Source organism: Dermacentor silvarum, chromosome 1, assembly GCF_013339745.2.
Source record: "Dermacentor silvarum isolate Dsil-2018 chromosome 1, BIME_Dsil_1.4, whole genome shotgun sequence".
Taxonomy (NCBI): domain Eukaryota; kingdom Metazoa; phylum Arthropoda; class Arachnida; order Ixodida; family Ixodidae; genus Dermacentor; species Dermacentor silvarum.
The window spans coordinates 400,341,484-400,361,659 of record NC_051154.1 but is presented as its reverse complement, the minus strand read 5'-3'; the positions used below and the strand labels follow the sequence as shown (position 1 = coordinate 400,361,659).

Genomic DNA, 20,176 nt, shown 5'->3' with positions numbered 1-20,176 from the left:
CGGCTAGTGGCGAATTTTCGTCACGGCCACAACATTGGCTACACTGTCTTGCTCGTTAGGCCTAAACGTAAAATAATTTAGAGGAAGCATGCCTGCGACGGTCATCTCTGTGCTAAATCACACTGGAAATGAGGCAGAGTACAATAGAGAAATATTTGTATGCGTATCCCCAATAGTGACGCAATGAACTGGCGCAGTTCTAGTTTTGCACAGCACCGACAACGATTCTGTGTATATAGAATATACTGCGAACTCTAAGCCAAGATTTAAAAAAAAATTTGTTGATTTGGCACGTTAAAATTTTACTTGCCAAAACCAAGATATGATTATGAGGCACGCCGTAGTGGGGGACTCCAGGTGAATTTTGACCACCTGGGATTCTTTAACGTGCACTCACTGCACGGTACACAAGCGTTCTTAGTTTTTAAAAAAAATTTTGCCCCCATTGAAATGCAGCCACCGCGGCCGTGATTTCATTCTGCGCAGTCAGGCTTAGCAGCATAACGCCACTACACCAGCGCAGTGGTGCCACTACACCACCGCGGTGGGTCTAAGGCAGGATCATTTTATGACATAAGGGAATGTTACAAGTGTTGGTGCTCTCATCAGTGCTGAAGCCACCAAAGCATGGGCAGTGCGGTTGTAGCGTTGACTTCTTTGCTGAACTTTGGGGTTCCACGTGACTGCACTTGACAAATGACTGCGCGAGCAGCGCGTAGAAAACAGATGCACAACTCTGGCTCCCTGTGGCAGCTTATACAGTAGGACCATGCATTGCCTGGAGTGGGTGCAGCATCATGCCACGTCACCACCACCAATCATGGCACAATCACCAGTCAATAGCTAGTCCAGTGTTATGTTGTGTGCTAATGGGCCACTCAGTGTATTCACTAGCTAGCATTTTGGCATGCGCACTCGTGACTATTGTGTTCACAACCTCTGGGTCGGACCGTGTTGACACTGCAAGAACCTTAAGAGCTGAAAGCGATTGTAAGGAACAAAAACTGAGCAAAATCATGGTACATGCCTCGCAGAAGAGACTGCAGGTCCTCAATATAGCATATTAAAAGGTTCACTTCCATAGGTAGCACCGATTTCTTCAAAATAACAAACAAGCTTAGCCTCAGCAATGGCAAGCGGGGTGTTACTTCCAGTGCCTGTAGCTTAGCTATTATTATTGCACCCTGTTTTAAAGTTTGTTGTTGAGCATTTCTAGGACAAATCCTGGGAACAGCCGGTTTAGCAATTGCTCAATCTCTAACCAGAAGACACTTCTGATTGCAATTGAAAATGAGGGCTGTATTTTGTAATGATTGATTTGAGTCCTCGTTTTCTCATCGTGCTGAATGCCGATCCTGGGAATGATGAAGGCACGGCAGCACCCGAGCCAATGACAAAGGGTGAAAACAACGCTGACGCCTTGTTTCAGAACACGATCCCTGCTGCAGGATGGTGAAGCACTTCCCACAAAGTCATTGCGAGGGGTGATGTGTGCTCTTGGGCAGCGCTGCGGCTCTGATTGGGGAGATGATCGTGCCTGCAAATGGGTTCCCAGTCTCGGTTCGCGGGTGTGATGGATGCCGTGTTGTGTGCAGGCAGTGGCCGTGCAGCGCGAGCCCAGCGACCCACATGTGGACCTGGCCATTCTGGGCCTGTCCAACCACTTTGTGGGCAACTGTGTGTCATCGTTCAGTGCCTTCGTCAAGCGCCACCGTGACGTGAACGGCCTGCCCTCTTCCTTCTGGGCCTTCCAGCCATTGGCCGATGATGGAGGCATGAGTGCCAGTGAGCGCATTCACCAGGAATTGTGATCGATGCTAACACACTTGGTGGGAGTTGCAGCTCTGCAGAAAGGTTTGTCTGATTGCGAGCTACTGTTCTCAAACTAAGATGGGGTGGTCAGTTACAAGTGCTGCGGAATGTGATTTACTGGGGCCAAATTCAGACCGGACAGCGGAACATACATGCAGGACAAATGCAGATCTAGCACCCTTTGCACATGTGAATGAGGCATGAATTTTGCTGTCTTTTCTGGATTTGGTGCCAGTGATTTGTGTTTCATGAAAGCAATTGTTATACCGGGTATTCATTTTTAAGCTTTACGGACTTTTTAGAAATCGCCTCTGGCAGATAGCATAATTCGTATCATTGAGCTGGGTTATTCGACGAGGCGGACATTAGTAGCACGAGAAATTCACATTAACTAATTAACAAAAAATCACTAATTAACTACTTGGTTAATTACTTTATGACGCATATTGAAATTTACGAATTGTAACCAGTGAGCTTGTCAGGCGTATCCACTTGGAATGAATTTCCACAATTACACCAGTTTGGAGATATGCGCCATCAAAAATGCATTGTTTTTCCACTTACTTTTTTTGGCAATTTATATTTTTTTACGAAATAAATCTCGTTATTAAAAGTTGAATGCCTGAAAAGCGGATTCATTTTGCTTTACTTTCATGTTTTGCATAAAATATTTAGTGCAATAGTTTCTTCAGAAAAAAAAAATACAGTGTAACCTACAAAAAAACTCAATTTCCACATGGTAGGGAAATAGTTAAGTTGTTCTGTCAGGACGGTACAAGTTTGTGTCATCACGCACCTAAGTCATCACTTGCTTCAAGGGACTTGGTGAAAACACACACTACTCTGTTGTCAATTCTCCACTATCAACTTGTCTGCAAACGTTCACTCAATCTATTTTCGTTGAAGTCACGTGGTACAAATATGTAGCCAATTTTTACTATTTTATTGTAAAATGCCAGATATTTAGCTTGTTTACGATTGTCGTATAGGCACCAATGATTTTATCATCTTTCATTTGCATCAAGGGCAGAATCTAGTATTTCGAAGACCCAAATACAGTCGCCGACAGATTTTCAAAGCCTGATTTTTTTAACCTGCTTGATTATTCAAACGCATACTACTCTCAGAACCGCTACCCTCTCCACTAAGCCAGTGTATGATGGATACAAAATTTTCGACTGATATTACATGATTATTTCATAAATAAACTTCAGGAATGCTGTTTTCCTTTGCGACGCTAATCATTCTAGCTGCGGCAAAAGGAAAGAGTTCCGAGTCCCTGCAGAATAAAGCCACTTTTACTCTGCCAACAACCGCGCTCGTCGCTCGCCCGCACCGTCTCTTATCTCCACACGGCTCTGACCTTTGTATGCGCTGTGCATTCGCCGCTCAGTTTCCGTTGAAGCGATAGACCGCACGTACCTTCGCCCGCTGCAGAGTATGGGCTTGCTGCCAGCGTTTTGACAGTCGTTGTCTGCAGTCATTCAGTGTGATCTATTCATGTTTGTTTGTGTGCGCTCACACCACGCTTGTTCATTCAGTTAGTAATAGTCGGGCCACATTTTCCAACGCACGCTACACATGCAATGCTGCCCGGATCGGCAGTGCAGCGCTACTGGTGTGTCCCTTCGCACGCGCTGCCCACGGGAAGCGCTTCTCATCAACACCACCGTTTGACACGCGCCTTCTCGTGGTCATCGAGTCTCTCTTCATGTAGGTCTACTTACGCCACAGCACACCTGCTTACTTAATCAGCTCATGTTTACTACAATTCATATTGCTACCAAAGCTGCTCACCTTACTTCGTATGACATTGCTGTGTTGCTATCGCATTCATTGCTTCGCCCTTAGGGCGAAACTGTGACATTTTTTGTATTTCTAACCAAAATTTTGTATTTCGGGCTTAGACTGCAATACTTTTTAAACATCTGAAATTGGCAGGTCTGCAAATGGTATGTGGGCAAGTGACACCAGTAGTTCGTCTTCAATAAAGAACAGCGCCGAGTGCAAGATATGGCGTGGTAAAAAAAAAAGAGCTAGGATGGAGCACAGATTTCCAGATTTGTTGCATGGAAACTTAGGAACCAAAATGCAGTGCAAGTGCTACCAGAGTAAACATTAAACAAATTTTCCAATCTCCGACTCTCAAGAAATATGCATGCACTACTCACCATTGCAGCATTTTCGCATGTCCCTTAGCCTATTGATATAGCAAGGGCACAAAAAACAATGCAACAGCAAAAAGACTAGAATTGGCAACAGGAACAACAAAGCTAACGCAAAAGCAACGGATGTGAAAAATATCTCTGAAGGGAAACTTCAAGTGAAGTGCCTATAGAAAGGTTGCAGGTTGATGGATAAAAGGAATTGAAGTATGCAGATGATATAAAACCCTGTGCGGAAACAAAACTGAACCAACTAAGCCGTCATAAAGCACTTCTTAAGCACCCCAAAATGCCACGCTGTCTGAGTGCATACCTGCACCCGGCTCCATTCCGAAACAAATAAGCAGCCTGTCACAAACTAAACTTTATTTGCAAAATAATTGCTGCTACTGACATTTTATTGATTGATCTAAGCACAATGCTTGTTGACTAATCATGCTGTGGGTGAAATTCTGGCAGTAGCTCAGTATCACTTGCTTTGGAGAATAGCTCAGTATCACTTGCTTTGGAGAAATCATTTGTTATATCAACTCCTGAGTCGACAGTGATTTGTTACAGCATTGAAAGGAATTTCTATGGAACTTCCATGGAACTTCCATGGAGGACAGCATTCGATTCTTTTACCCATTATTTTGTTATGTCTACTTTCGTCGCAATGAGTTTGAACTGGGATATCACATTTGCTAGATAGCTTTGTAATCTGCTAGCAGTGAGAAAACAAATCTACTGCTTTTGCACATTTCCACTCGTCATTTATCTTTGAACACATTCCTTGCTTTTCATGTTGGCATCTTTCCTTACGTGTTAATTTTTTGTTTTCTTAATTCTGTGCTTTTCTGTGTAGTGTTTGGCTTTCCTTCTGCCATTCAAGGGCTGCTTTCGTAGCAAAGATGGCAGAAATGCGGCTGTTGGCTGCACTTCAAATTGGCTTGTTGCTTGGTTTAAACTCTCATCCAGAACAGTCATGCTCACATGTAGCACTTTTGCTCGGGCATTTACCTATCTCGGGTGCCAATATGTCTGGAAACTATTAGGCATATCCCCTATTTGAGGATGTCTGGAGTTGGAAGTGTTGGCTCCCTGCTTTTACCTGTAGAGGGCAACCGACACAGGCGTCAAGCAGCCCTGGGCTGTGAGCTGTGTATATACTGGGTGTCCCAGTTACCTTGGACCAAGATTTAAAAAAAAACAAGAGCTGTAGAGAAATCGTACCGACTGCATAGTAGCCGTAGTCGTGTGTACTTACAGCCAGCATTTTCTTCATCACGTAGTATTAATAATTGCGTTTAATTAGTGAACTTTTTAATTCTTGCTTGAATAGCAAACATATCACTTAAAAGTTGTAGGCACCTCAAATAACCTCTGAATCAAGCATTTGTTTCGTACTCAGCTTTGCCTCGTTGGTTTTTCTGAGAAAAAACAAAAACGCGCAAAACATCCAAACTACGAAATAGATACCCGCTCACGCGCCGCTACTCAAGCGCTGCCAAGCGAATAGCCGCGGATACACGGCTTTACTAGCAACGGCAGCTTAATACAGGGCTTCACGCTATGTGATGGTCGTAGCATCATGAGATCACGCCACTGACACATTGATAAGCGTCACGGAGCTTTTGGAGGGGGGGGGGAGAATATTTCAAAGCCGGGCAGCAGTGACGGCGCACTTGTGACTGTAATTTTGCGCACTCATCTTGTTCTGTAGATAGGCGCGCCCGGAATGTATGTTCCTCTTGTTCCCTTTAGCAATAGAAACAAACTTAGCGCAGGCTATGGCCATCTATTGCGTTTTGGCGGATCTGTACGGCCAGCATATGGTGTTGTCGATTACTTAAGTAATTTTTGCTTGACGGGTCAGTGCGTACATAATAACGGAAGATCTTAACGGTACTACGCCAGTGACCTGCTCTTCAAGGAGACAGTCATGCCCTTCATGAATGCCCAGAAGGCTAAAATGATCCTGGCTCCGGGGGCGGCGCAGGGCGACAAGGGTTAGCCAAGCTATTCCGGATGTGGCATTGTGGAGGACGGCCTACTCTGTCAACAATACTTAGAACGTACAAAGTCCTTTGCGAGATTAGTAGCTTCACAAGAAAGCGACACAGGGCCGGTATTTTGTAGCGATGCCTTTCTGATGCTAATGCCTTTTCACGCTTTGTCAGTGGTCAGAGCGACGGTCTGCTCACGTTATCAGCGGGATCAGCCGGTCGTGAGCGGTGGAGGATAAGACTAGTATAGAATAAAGCATAACGCATCACTACAAAATACCGGCCCAGGACTGCAACAATAGTTAAAGAAGCGGAAACAGATGTTTTGGCATTCTTTGCTGCTAACCCTCACGGTAGTGTGCGCGACGCCAGTGCGGCGGCCAGAACCTGAAGGTTGTCAGTGTGGAGGACTTTAAAAAAAGGTAAAATGCACCCATACCATGTACATCTTCATCAAAAACTTTAAGACCGAGATTTTTAAAACCGACTTCACTTTGCCATGTGAATTTTCACGAAATGTGAAGAAGAACCGGACTTTCTCACTCGTGTGCTTTGAATGGATGAGGCTAGTTTCTCCAGAAGTGCACAAGTTAATCTTCACAATGCACACTACTGGAGTGATCAGTGTCCCCACTGGCTGGCACAAACACGACACCAATACCAGTGGTCGTTTAATGTGTGGTGCAGTATTTTTGATGGCAACATCATCGGACCCATCTTTTTTAACAACACACTAACGATACAACACTATGTCAACGACATCCTCGAGGGCCTCGTGAATGACGTCTGGGGCAACGTTCCACTTGCGCACCTTCGGAACATGTGGTTTCAACACGACTGCTTCATAGTGGGACTGTGGAATTGCTCGCTCACCAATAAGCTCTGCAGGAAGCCTCAGCTGAGCCTCAAGGAGGCGTGGATTCAAGCAAGGCAAGCGAAAGACGCCAAAAAACAGAGTAAGCTTGGGGCACACACAACAGTGCAAGGTGCACTGAATCTCGATGTGGCCAAGCACCCGATCCAGTCAAGACGTGAGAGACACGCCGAGGTGACGCCAGCAAAGCAAAAAGCCGCTAGCTCGAATTTGTGCGATTTTTGCGGTCGCTCCCACATACTCACTCCGAGTGTCCAGCGTGCAACTTGCAGTGTCACTACTGCAAGAAAAAGGGCCATTTTGCTGATGTTTGTCGTGCTCGGAAAGCAAGACAGGCCAAGGTGTCCACAATCTATCTGGATACAATTCACAGCTCAGGCAAAGCCAAGTACGTTGAAATCACCGTTGACAACTACAGAGAAGTCTTCAAGGTCGACTCGGGTGCAGAGGTTTCTGCTATCGGATACTTTTCCATAACTCCCACAAGCCCTCGGCAGAGTTGACAGCATCCTCTCCGGACCGAGCGAACAGCCACTCAACGTCCTGTGATCCTTCACAGTGACCTTGCTAGGGAAAGGCAAGTCCATTTTGAACGCTTAGATGTCGTCAAGGCCCTCTCAGTGCTGTTATCAATTGGGCTTTGCGGCACTGGAAGCTCTGAGAGTTCTGAAGTTTCTATACAAGTGGGGTCTCTGCCCTCTCTGTTCAAAGGGCTTGGCACTCTTTCATAAGAGTACAAGATATGCCTTCAGCCGGATGCAGTTCCGTATTCCCTCAGCGTGCCACACCGCATTCCTATTCTACTCGGAAAATTTAAGGCAGAGCTTCAGAAGCTGGAAGAGGGAGTGATACGCAAGGTAGACAAGCCAACGCAATGGTGTGCCGGTCTTTTGGTCGTCCCAAAAGCTTCTGGGGGCCACAGACTGTGTCGACCTCACAAAGTTGAACAAAGTCATCTTGCTGGAACGCTATGATCTGCCGACAGTAGACCAAGTCCTTGGCCTTTTGGGAGATGCGGAGATATCCATCAAAGGGGACTCAACGTCTGGTATTTATCAAATCAAGCTTGTGGAAGAGTCGCAAGAGCTCACAACCCTCATCGCGTCGTTTGGGTGCTACTGCTTTCGTCGAATGCCCTTTGGCATGACGTCAGCACCAGAATTTTTTCAATAGCAAATGTCAACAATGCGGGAAGGTCTGGAAGGCAAGGTCTGCATGATTGATGATGGCCTGGTTTTTGGCCATTCTTTGGAAGAACATGACACTCGCCTTCAAGAAGTCCTCACAAGGCTTTCTCAAGCTGGAATCACCTTGAATAAGGAAAAAAGCTGCTTTCGCTAAACAGGAGTTTCCTTTCTTAAAGTTAACGTATCGGCGCAAGGCATCCACCCAGACCACAACAAGCTCAAGGCAGTGAAGGTCCGCCCTCAGACGCAGCGGGTGTGCGGCGACTCTTAGGCATGGTTCATCACCTGGGCCACTTTCTCCCACATGCATCAGAAGCCACAGCCCCGATCAGGGCTCTTTTTGGCAAGAATCCCGCGTGGACATGGTCTCATGAGCAAGAATCTGCATTTGCTGCAGTGAAAGACATGCTTGCATGGCAAAGTTCCACCCTGCATACCCAACGATTGTCTCTACCGATGTAAGCTCTTTCAGCTTAGGAGCAGTCCTTCTGCAAATGCAACCTGCAGGAAACAGGCATCTTGTTCCATTTGCTTCCCGTTCCTGGACAGCAGCAGAGCAGAGGTACAGCCGAACCGAAAAAGTGGCCTTAGCCGCTGTGTGGGCCATTCGGAGGTTTGACGAGTTTCTCTGAGGCCTATTGTTTAAGGTTGAAACAGATCATCAACCACTAGTATCGCTATTTAGCTAGCTAGACCTAGACACATTGCCACCTTGCATCCAGCATTTGAGACTAAAAGTGATGTCATACCAGTTCAACATGCGATAAATTCCAGGAAAGCTGCTTGCCACAGCTGACACATTGTCACGCATCCCTATGGAGCCAGCAGGTACTCCTCATACCTTGTACACAATGAAAGTACTTGCTACAGAGGTCTTGCAAGTTTCGGAAGCATTAGCAGCACTACAACCAGAAGACGTCAAAATGGTGCAAATGCAAGATGGTAAGTGCAGTGCACTAATTTCTCTCTGCCAGAGTGGCTCCCCAAGGGAAAACAAGCTTCCATTGCATGTTGCAAAGTATGTTGACATCATTGACGAGCTCTCGGTCTGCAATGGCCTTCTTCTCAAAGGCATTCGTATGGTTGTCCCAGCCGCCTTATGGCCAAGTGTGCTGGCGCTAATTCATGAAGGTGATCAAAGCATCAACAGATATAGGTCCCGAGACTGTGAGTCGGTGTGGTGGCCTGGTATCAGTACAGACATCAAGGATCTTGTCTACAGGTGTGAGCAGTGTGCTTCGTATCGTGTAAATTCGGCAGAGCCTCTCTGCAGCACAGCGCTTCCAGATCATCCCTGGGAAGTGCTTGGCACAGACTTACTTCATCTGAATGGACAAACTTTCCTTCTTGTAGTTGATTACTACTCCCAGTACCTCAAGGTACTGGGAGGTACTCAAGGTACTCTCAAGACAACAGCTTGCCGAGTCATCAAAATCTAGAAAAGCATCTTCTCACGGCACGGCATCTCGAAAATGTCGTGATCCAACAATGGGCTTACATTCTATCCAAGGAATTGGCACACTTCATGGCACCATACGGCATTGCACATGTCACAAGCAGCCGAAACTACCCTCTTTCTAATGGAGAGGCTGGTCACATGGTGCGCACATTGAAGAGCTTGTTCCTTATAGCAACAGACCCCTACTTGGACCTCTTGTACTACAAAGATACAGTCGGTGACGCAGGGTTCAGCCCTGCACAACTTTTGATGGGCAGAAGGCTCCGAGCAAGGCTGCCCAAGGAGAAGCAACAATTGCTACCATCAAGAGCAGGCATTGAGATGTGGGTGACAAAGATGCTCGGTACAAGAAAAAACAGGCAGCTGACTTCAACTGCCGGCATCACACCAGGGACCTCCCAACACTTCAAGAAGGTACCAGGGTGTAAATACAACCAGAAAGGTTCTCGGCAACAGTCGTCAGACCTTCACAGCGTCCAAGGTGTTTCACAGCAGAAACAGAAGAGGGAGCAATCCTGCAGCGCAACCGGCACAACCTGGTCCCATTCCAACCAGAAGGATACAGGGATGCCACCTCAGAAACATACAAACACAATGCCTCCAAGAACCGGTTCATGGGGAAGGCACAGAGGCAACACCCTGTCAGCAGCCAACACCGGCAAGTCCACAGCAAAGGAGTGCGACCACACCAAAAAGAGTGACTACACCCAGAGGAACAAGGACGGCTCCACTTAGAGCATTCGACCGTCGCACAGGCCCAGTACTAGTGACTAGGTACGGGCGACGAGTCGTACCACCTGATAGGCTGGACTTGTAAAAGATGTTGGGAGTCGGATATGTTTTGAAGGGCACAGCCCCTCAACCAACACAGGCGTCAAGCAGCCCTGTGCTGCGAGCTGTGTATATATTGGTTGTGTATTGTGTACATGGTTGTTGTATGCTGGGCGTGTTGTGTTCAGCTTAGTCTAAGCTGTTGCGGGTTGTGCATCTGGCCTGGCACATAGCAAGTACAACAGTATATGTCTGGTCACCATTTTGCGCAGCATTTGTTTGCTCATTTGGTCTTATTTCAAGCATCTTCCTTGGGTGGGGGGAAGGGAGGGAGGGAAGTTGCAGTCGTCACTGCATGTAGCCAGTAGTCAGTTTCTATAGTCCTCTTTTCAATGGGTGCCGCCATATTACATAGGCAGTGGTGCCATCTGTAAGCCATTGGCGTTGCTGGCTTGGACGAGTGCTCCGTGTTGTATGCCAGGAGGTATACACTCAGTGGCAGTTTCTGGTGATTGCTTGCGCACTCACGCAGTCTATTTAGTATGACAAATGGTCCTGTGAGATGTACTGAAGTGAAGCCTGCAAGGCCCCCGAGTTTCTTCTGGCGTTGAAGTGGACAGAGCACCCAATGCGATGTGTACATGCGTACTTGAGCCTACAATCAGCCTCGGAGATCAGCTGTGTATATTTCTAAAAATTTGTTTCACAGATGTGACCTCGCTGCAATATTCTCATTGTAACTTTAAGCTGTGGTTTAGCAGCAATGAGTATTAAGAAACATGTGACGATTGGGAAAACTTAAGTCCTGCTGTTTACTTTCTCAAGCGTTCAAATTGTTATCTGTAGATACATTGCGCAGCTACCTCGTTTGTGGATGCAGTTGTCACCCACCAATAAAATAGGTTCGGTTAGTAATAATAGCACACCGTACAGTGTCAATCACACTTGTCAAGTGGTTGTGCGACCAGTTTGGGGACTGCGAGTGTCCGAAGCAGTGGTAGATGCTGGGTTATTGATCGGTTTGTTCTGTATAGTCTTATTGTGGAGTTTGCCCTTGCTTTTTTTTTTTCGCTAAGAAAGGCAACAAAATCGACCGATTGGTCACTCTAGACAAGAGTACGTTATTCAGACTACAAACCATAAGAGGATGCAAGCCGTTCGTTTTTTTTTGTTTTTTTTTTCATCTTGTCTGTTTGTTCTCTAAGACGCGCTGAGCTCACTTATGTTATGGAAATTGTGTCTTCACAGATACCCGTCGAATTCTTTTGATGCAATCCCCTTTGAGTATTACTGCTTTAGAGGGCAAAAAGGCAATGCCGAAGCACAAAGCTTACATGTATCATGCTGGTTTACCAAATGCAGTGATTGCTGCCTTGAGAAATGCCATCGGTCTCATGCAGGAGGCTAACGTAGACATAGCGTAGTGATTTCCAGTCTACTAGACTTGAAATGCTTGAGAATGATGCCAGTAGCTGACACAAATATTTTATACCAATTGGCGCTTAAATGTTTTGGGGTTGCATTGGGTTGGCCGTGCACGTGTACACTTATGTTTTAGTTCCCACGCCAAGTGATCAGATAGTGAGAAGGTTTTTCATTCTCGCTGGCAATTTAGAGACACTGCTGCTCTTCGTCAAGTGGAAACCGATGCAGCCAAAGTACAGTAGAATCCCGCTGTTACGTTCCTGGGTGCTGCCTTTTCCTGGCTGTTACGTCGTTTTCGGACGGTCCCGACAGCGTATTTACAATTGCTAGTAGGTACAGCGTTTGACCGCTGGCGCCACGCTGCGCCGCTCGCGCGTACCATGTTTGTAGCCGCCGCCGTTGGAACGGAGGAGGCGTTGACGGAGAAAACGCTGGGCTGGTGCTGAGTAGCCTGCTGTTCGGATCGGTGGTATTATAAACGCATCACTGTTTTGATGATCCAAATATAATCTCACTATCAGGGAGGGAGCAGTCTACCTGACTGGAGCAGTATTTTTTTATTTGGGGTGTTGCTACGCTGCGCTCCGCAACACCCCAACGACCGCCGCTTCGCGTCGGCGCCCGGCACCACGGCTGCCGCCGTGGCGCCGGGGTTCAAGCGACCGCGCTGGCAAACAGTGAGAGAAAAAAAAAGGGAAAAGCGTGATATTAAAAAAAAAAAAATGTAGCCAGAGCGGGTTTCGAACCCGTGTACGCAAGATGCCGAAGCGAGCGCCGTAACCACTCAACCATACAGACACGCTTCCATGGGTTGCATTCGTGCAAACCATATCATTGCGTTCAAGCGCCCTCGGTGAACGGAACCACCTAGAAACGCGGTACGTGCGAGCGGCGCAGCGTGGCGCCAGCGGTCACACGCTGTACCTACTAGCAAATGTAGTGTTGCGTCCCGGCACAGCTCCCATAGAACCAAATGCATTAGGAACCCCGCTGTTACGTCGCAAGTGTGGGAACGTTCCCCCATGTTACATCGCGAATCGGCACTCTAAACGGCCAGTGCCGACGGCCATATTGACTTTTCACGTAGCTTGACTTGACTGTAGGATTAGCCGCACAATGGGCGACGCCCATTACGTTCCCGGCTCCCACCAGCAAAATTATGGCCTTCGAGATCAGTATTTACTATTTATAGGTGGCGAGTTTTTAGCATTAAAATTTGTTTCGGCGCACGCATATAAAAGCAGGGCCTTCGAGATTAGTTTCCGATGCCCAGAGAGCCGTCGCGTTGGCGGGGACTCATCATCATCGCGTCCAAGTGGTCCGTCCTTGCTTCCCGCAGTTGTTATCTCGCGCTGCCTTTGTGTTGCGAGTCGTCGCATGAGGTGGTTGTGCTAGCTTCGTTCTTCCGCTTCAACATTATAACTCCGACGCTCCAAGTTGTCTGCCTGCCACTGCGCCAAACGCTCCTACTTGTCAACGTGGCTGACTGTGTGTAGTGGCTCCCTTGCTCCGTCGCTCATCTCCTTCGGTTCAGGCCGCACGGACGTGCAGAAACAAGTTTTTGGCTCCAGTCTGAGCCGTCTTTGTTTGACTGCCGTGGAAGCATAGTCTACCACCAGGATGAGATCAAGAAAACGAAAAACATTTTCGCTGCAAGAGAAGCTGAATATCCTCCGCGCTGTGGAAGAAAATCCGACGCGGAAGAGGGTGTGTTTAGCGAAGGAACTAGGACTAACGCCTTCAACTCTCAATACCATTGTCGCAAGAAGGAGCAAAATTGAAGAAAACGCCAGAAACTTTTCCGGCGGATGCAAGCAAGCCCGGGGTGCGGAGCACACGCCGCTTGCTGAAGCCGTATTCAAGTGGTTTAAACAAGCGAGGGCCGCAGGAGTCAACTTTGACGTGTGCCCATCTTGCGAGAAAAAGCAATTCAGATTGCCGACAAGCTGGGCATCGACAGTTTTTCTGCGTCAAACGGATGGATCGACCGATTCAAGAAGAGGCATGGAATATGCTACCGGACGGTCAATGGAGAGGCTGCTAGCGTCGACACAGCAACTGTTGACGCCTGGAAAGAGACCGTGGTGTCCGTTATCAGCGGCTACGCACCCAGGGATATCTTCAATGCCGATGAAGCAGGCCTTTTCTTCAAAGTGCAGCCATCCAAGACACTGAGCCTAAAAGGTGAGGCTTGCCACAGAGGAAAATGCAGCAAGGAACGCTTAACAGTGCTGCTGTGCTGCAACTCAGATGGCTCCGAATTGATGAAACCCTGGGTTATCGACAAATTTCGGAACCCACGCTGCTTTAAGAATATTTGCCACCTGCCCTGCCACTACAGGAACAATAGCAAGGTCTGGATGACATGCTCGCTTTTTGAAGAGTTTTTGTCTTATATGGACTCGAAGATGGGCTGCCAGGACAGGAAAGTAATTCTTTTTCTAGACAACTGCTCTGCGCATCCGAAAGACACCAAGTCGCTACGAAATATCACGGTGGTTTTTCTGCCCGCCAACACCACAAGCCACCTTCAGCCCTTGGACGCTGGCATAATCAAAAACGTAAAGCACTTCTACCGGAAATGCATTGTAAAGCGATCTCTGGCCAATGTGGAGCGTGGCAAACAGCCGACAGGCATCACAATCATAGATTCCATGCACTATTTAGCTTCGGCGTGGAGCGCTGTCACTGCAAGTACGGTTCAACACTGCTTCGCGAAGTGCTTCAGCGCGCGTGTAGACGGCACCGAAGAAGCCGTTGGAGATGAAGCCTTCGCCGACTGCGACGAACTCTGCGCAGCGATGCAAACTGTTGGTGATGGAATCGCGTACAGTGATTACGTTTCTACTGATGACGCCGTTGTCTCCTCCGAGGTTTTATCTGTGGACGAAATCGTGGCCGAGTGTGTCGATGTGTGCAGCAGTGAAGACGAAGTTGAGGAGGAGGAGGGGGAAAGGGAGCAGCTGCTGGATCCAACCTCCTCGTCGGCCGTAACGGCACTAGATTTGCTCAGAAGGTACGTGAGCTCAAGCGACGATGTCGAGTGCCACACGGCACTGCAGCTTCTCGAAAAACGCCTCGTGCTGCTGGGGCGTGAGAAAATGCGCCAGGCAACGCTTCACGATTTTTTCAAGCGCTAGCACTGAAATAAAATTGTGTGCCAATCACCACTGCTCTCATTTTCCAATTTTTCCCGTTTCTCGGCTCTTACGTTTCCTGGCTCTTACGTTTTTTTTACTGTCCCGTGAAAAACTACGTTTTTCACGGAAAAACGTAGTTCTACTGTAGTTCACAACGCGTAAACACACCGCGGCTGATGATGCACGTCGCATGTTTATGCACCAAGCAGAAATTCCTGCATACTGTAGTTACTACTGCATCCAAAGGTTACACAGTGGTTCCCTGATGACATTGTTTGAACTGACATCTTGTGAATTTCTTGGAGAACGAGCTAAAATAACTTAATCGTTCCACAGCAAGCGACATCGGCACATTCAAGCAGCGCCGTGCCGATCCGCATAAGCCAGAGAGGAGGAAAGGCACACCCTTTCCTCCTTGCCCAATGAAAAGGTCCATAATGCAGTGATCTTGGGAAGTGGTAGAATGAAAGTTTGTCGAAAAGACTAAGTACAATCCACTTGTTCTTTGTGCTCTTGCAGGACACATCGTTCGGAGGTCACTACTGTTCACGTCAACTCTGTCCAGGGACTACGGGATCCAAGGAAGCCTAAGGACATTTGCTGGCTGTGGTGGACCATTCTTTGTTGTGAACACTGTGCAGAGTGTCAACAAGAAAAGGGACATTCAGTTGAGTGAGATGAGATTAGCAGCCACAAGTTGTAATTAGTCGATGATGCAAGAAAGGGTGATCACCAGGAGAGGCCTTTATCCTGAGGTGGACCTAGTGAATAAGCTGATGACAATGACAGGCTTTCACTTGTACGAGAGTGTAAGATGCATTGTACTTTATTATGCAGCAACTGCAAAACGTGGGTTATATAGTGATTTGTATACATCACAGAATTAAGTGGTCTTTTATTTTTCTTAATACACTGCATTCCCAGGACCAGTGCTTAGAGAAAGAAGCTGTCTTGCCTACATAGTTGTTGAAAGACCTATTGTGGTCGCAGGTGTAGCCCTTGTCCAGTGATTGTTTTTCTGCTAATTTAAAACATATCATTTGTCGTTCTGTGCACTTTTGTCTGTTTGACAAGTGATAGAAACATATGTTTTTATACTATATGATAATTTTTTTTTGAGCACGAGTCTGTGATGTGAAATTTTGTGTGAGGCCACCATTGATTCATTAAGTGGCATATTTTTTCACACTTGTAACCGAGCCCCTTGGCTAAAGATAAGAGGCATTTTTGCTATACGTCATGCAGCTGTCATATGCCAGGAAAATGCTATCTGTGTGAAGCTAGTGGGAACCAAACCCACAAATGTGCTCGTTGTTTGTGTTGCTCTCATTATTTATGCTCATATTTCATGCTCTTCATTTCACTGGGTATTTGTAACCTGCTTTCTATGTTGTGTCACTTGGAGCATTGTGTTTCTACTGCTTGCTACGACATTGCTGCAACTCATTGTCAGTTGAATGGCAGCAACTGGTTTCGAGTGATTAACTATGCAAAGAAACGAGGGTGGAGCAAAGGACAAAAAACAATGCAAACATAGAACTTCACTGTGCATGGCTTTATTTGTGCTTCTCGCTGCGTCCTTGTCTCGGTGCACAGTCAGTTACCAACTGGCACGAAGTGAGTTCTTTTTCTTTGAGCTGGTTTTCGGACAGAAAGTCTCTGCTCCACTCAGCACCAACCTTATCCACTTTCTCTCCATTCCTGTGCCATGGTGCATGAAGCACTTGTAAACCAGCAGTGCAGTGGAAAAAAATTTAGTGATACAGGTGGCATACGTGTGGCTTCTAGCTGCTTAAAATTGCACAGATATGCTTTCTGATAAAGCAGTAGTGACACTGGCCACTGTTTGTCATAGCATGCCTGCTGACATTATTGCTTTCGTAATTTGTATTTTCCTACTTAAGAACCTGTCTGCATAGAACAGTGTGATAGCCTTGAAAACGCCGCAGATGCTTTTGTGCTGGTGCCCTTCATAATCTTGCATGATAAAGAAAGAAATTGGGGCAAAAAAAAAAAGAACGCAGAGATGTTAGCTTGCACTTTTGTGCTCTGGCCAGCCACTCCTCTACACAATAGAAGTGCCGAGGACAAACACAAGTGTGCGTGACTCGGCAAGTATTTCTGAAGCTCTCAGTCGTCAAACAACGCTGTGTCAACGCTTGCCAATTATAATTTTTCAATAGCACCCTTATCTCATTCAGCTCTAGCGCACAAAGAGCAGGTAAACAAGCCCTTAGGCATACCTCGTTATAATGAAATGGGTTAGAACGAACTAATTGTAATTCCCCTAGAAATTTTCATAGAATCCCTAAGAATAAAATGTTCTACTGCAGAATAAATTTCCCATAAATGGATGTAACGTACATTTCTTTAGTTCGTAGTGAAGATAACCGATTATTTCGCATCGACTAGGCCGAAATGTGACGGCATGCTATGCTGCTAGTAATTTCTCTGATACAGCCTTTCAAAACAAAATCCTGTGAGCTGCGGGTTACGTGGCATCTTGCAAACTGGCCGCGAATATGCGTTAGCGTTGATGATGGCATTACAAAAGGCAGTGCACCTTCGGCGGTGCACTGCAGGCCTTTTCATTGGTTTTCCCAGTACTAGTAAATCATTGCAACACCCTCCTCAGGGTCGTCGGGCGGGCAATGTTTACAACAATGTAATGAATATAAACTGATTTCGGCTTCCAGTTCAGTTACATTATATGCTCCTCATAGTGGAGTTGGCCGGCGAGCGCTGCAGCACTTGTCGCAGCACAAGCGCAACTATGGGATAGATGGCGTATAGGCACCCTGTAAATTACAGACAGTGCAGTTCGCGGCGTTGAAACCGGTCGCGGCACAGCATGGTATTGGCGTGCTTCAATAACAGAATGAATCTTTTTGAAACACGTGAGCTCACGCTTTCCGTTCGGCGTCGTGGTCTTTGTTTAGCCGGCACTCCTCAAATCACCGGCAACTACATTTTCGTGCTCATACGTTGACATTCCTAATGGCACCCGCCAGGGTGGCTCAGTCAGCTAAGGCGTTACGCTGCTGAGCATGAGGGCGCGGGGTCAAATCCCGGCCGCGGCGGCTGCATTTCGATGGAGGCGAAATGCCAAAACGCTCGTGTGCTTGCGTTGTAGTGCACGTTAAAGAACCCCAGCTGGTCAAAATTAATCCGGAGCCCTCCACTACGGCGTGCCTCATAATCAGAACAGGTTTTGGCACGTAAAACCCCAGAAAGAAGAAGACATTCCTAATGGCATCACCGGACGTTTGCGTCATCCTTTTGCCTGTCTGTAGAGGCTTGGAAGGTGTCTGTCACCATGTCAGAGCGAGGACATTGTGTCTTTAGATTGTTGATCCTGGCGATCTGATGCCTTGCTCGATTGCCCTACTGATGCTTCATCACCTCTGCTCTCGCGCTGGCAGGCAGGGCAGGCTCCTGTTACTTCAGCATCCGGTGATGGCACCGCCTGGGAGGTGCTATTCACATGGATTGGCGGTGGCTGACTAGCTGGATCCATTCGCTCTGATTTTTAACTCCAGACGAGATAATTTCATTACTATTTTTCAATTACATTTGGATAGCGTGATGCCTGTCACCGATTTGCGATGAAAGCACTGCAATGCATAATAATAATGTGCCAAAAGTCCACCATGAGGCAGCCCTGTTACAAAAATCCAAATTTCTGTCTACCTTAACGTGCCACTAAATCTTAGTTTTCTATTTCGCTTTCTTCAAAGTGTGGCTGCAATAGCAATGACCCAGCGAGATGCATTCACATTTCAGTAATTGAGGTTTCGCAAGAGCGTCGAAGCATTGTCATGAAAGAGGGAGCTATTCGAATACAAAGTATAACTTCATATATGACGTGGCGATGTCCGAGAAAAAAAAAAACACTTTTTGTGTGTTGCCATCGCTTCAAATGTCTCTACTGCAGCACAAAAAAAAAGAAAAGAAAAAAGTTCTTTTACGCCGAGAACGTGTCCAATGGGGTATAACATTTGTCGTAGGTGAAAGCGAATAATTTGGCTCTTGGATTGAGTAACAAAGCGAAATTAGCGCCATTTCTGTTGCTCTAAGCAAATCTGCGCATGCAGTTTCAATGCTACCACAATGCAGGCAGACCCTCTGTGTCAGGCTGACTCAACTTGCCGCGCAAGGAGCTGATATTTCTTGCTCCGACGCGCCGCCTGGGCAGTGCCAAAAGCCTATAGTAGTAAAGTTTTACTTATTCTAAATAGAAATGGAAAGCACAGCTTTAAAATGGTATGCAAAATCTGTGCTAAGAGGCACACAGTGAGATATTTTTTAAACATGAGAATGTTTAGTGTTAAAAGGATGTGCTAAGGCACACTGGCATGCCATTTGCTCATTTTGCCTCAGTCTCATGAGTCAAGTTGATACTTTGTCATACTGCCATATTTCCGGCTTTTGTTTTTGATACTTTTTCAACTTGGTTTTATTTTCTTCCTGAACACATTTATGTTCTTCAAATAAAGGCTTGCTTTTCTTTTGTCAGTGATCATTCCTTTCAAACAGCATTTTTTTTGTTATTCCTTTGGAAACGTGGAGGCAATTGTTCACAGAAAAGTTGAACTGTTTCTTCAGCAACCTCTGCAGTATTCATTAGCCGTGGCCCCTGTTTCTTATCACTTGGTGTAAAATTACTGTAAACATATATTGTACAGAATACTAGGGTTGATTTGACCTGATCACGAGGTATATCCAGTGTAAAATGTGGCAACAGGCGTTTCTAAGAGTAGTCAGGAAAAGTTGTTTCAACATTTACTAGGCATTTCTATTACATGTTTACTGAGTGAAATAAAAAGTTGTGTGTTCCTACGAAGCCACGACCATAAATAAGGCAGTATCTTAATTGCAACCAATTTACAGCTGCATTCAGCACAGATATCCTGTTTTATGCTGTGCACTCACATAAATGAGTGCTAGTTGTGTACAAAATCTGTACTACTCTCGGTGCACCTTCCATCCAATGAAGGTTGGGTCACTGTTTCATAATACAGCCAACAAAGCTTCCAAGTCGCTGCGGACGGGCCATTAGAACTGGAGTCACTTGAGTTTTGTACAAGAACATGTATGTTTATTATCATTGATTACAGTGCAATTCTTGCAGAACCTCGAATGCGCCATGCCGTGGGCATGCAGCGGGTGTGCGTGTTTCCGCCAACTTTATCTTGTGCCAGTCTATCTTGCATCCATTTATGTTCTTTGTACAGCCACAGTGTGTACTGCTGCGGTACTTGTACAAATGATGCGCGCATAAGCGTGATACGGCATGCTGTTTTCCCGAAGGGCTGTTTGATGGCACGTCAGTAAAAACCATGTCATGACGACGAATGC

At 46.5% G+C, this 20,176-nt stretch overlaps 2 protein-coding genes across 3 annotated transcripts in view; both read left to right on the top strand.

Annotated features, from left to right (window-relative positions):
* The window catches only part of LOC119437547 (GDP-fucose protein O-fucosyltransferase 1), a 96,380-nt gene that overhangs the window by 75,561 nt on the left and 643 nt on the right, over window positions 1-20,176 (top strand). The window contains exons 8-9 of one of the 2 annotated variants that reach the window (XR_007465167.1): window positions 1,596-1,854; window positions 15,338-15,485. Coding sequence is in view for 1 of the 2 variants with exons in the window: in XM_037704544.2 (XP_037560472.1) it covers window positions 1,596-1,811 (216 nt within the window). In the remaining variant the exon portion in view is untranslated. Of the gene's footprint in view, window positions 1-1,595; window positions 1,855-15,337; window positions 20,168-20,176 lie in introns of those variants that run through there. The other variant, XM_037704544.2, reaches the window with a different exon arrangement.
* LOC119446701 (tigger transposable element-derived protein 6-like) overlaps window positions 5,899-20,176 on the top strand; it is a 55,037-nt gene continuing 40,759 nt past the window's right edge. Inside the window, exons 1-3 of the mRNA XM_037711214.2 lie at window positions 5,899-5,965; window positions 13,605-14,771; window positions 15,338-15,490. Of these exons, the coding sequence (XP_037567142.2) occupies window positions 5,899-5,965; window positions 13,605-14,771; window positions 15,338-15,490 (1,387 nt within the window). The remainder of the gene's footprint in view (window positions 5,966-13,604; window positions 14,772-15,337; window positions 15,491-20,176) is intronic.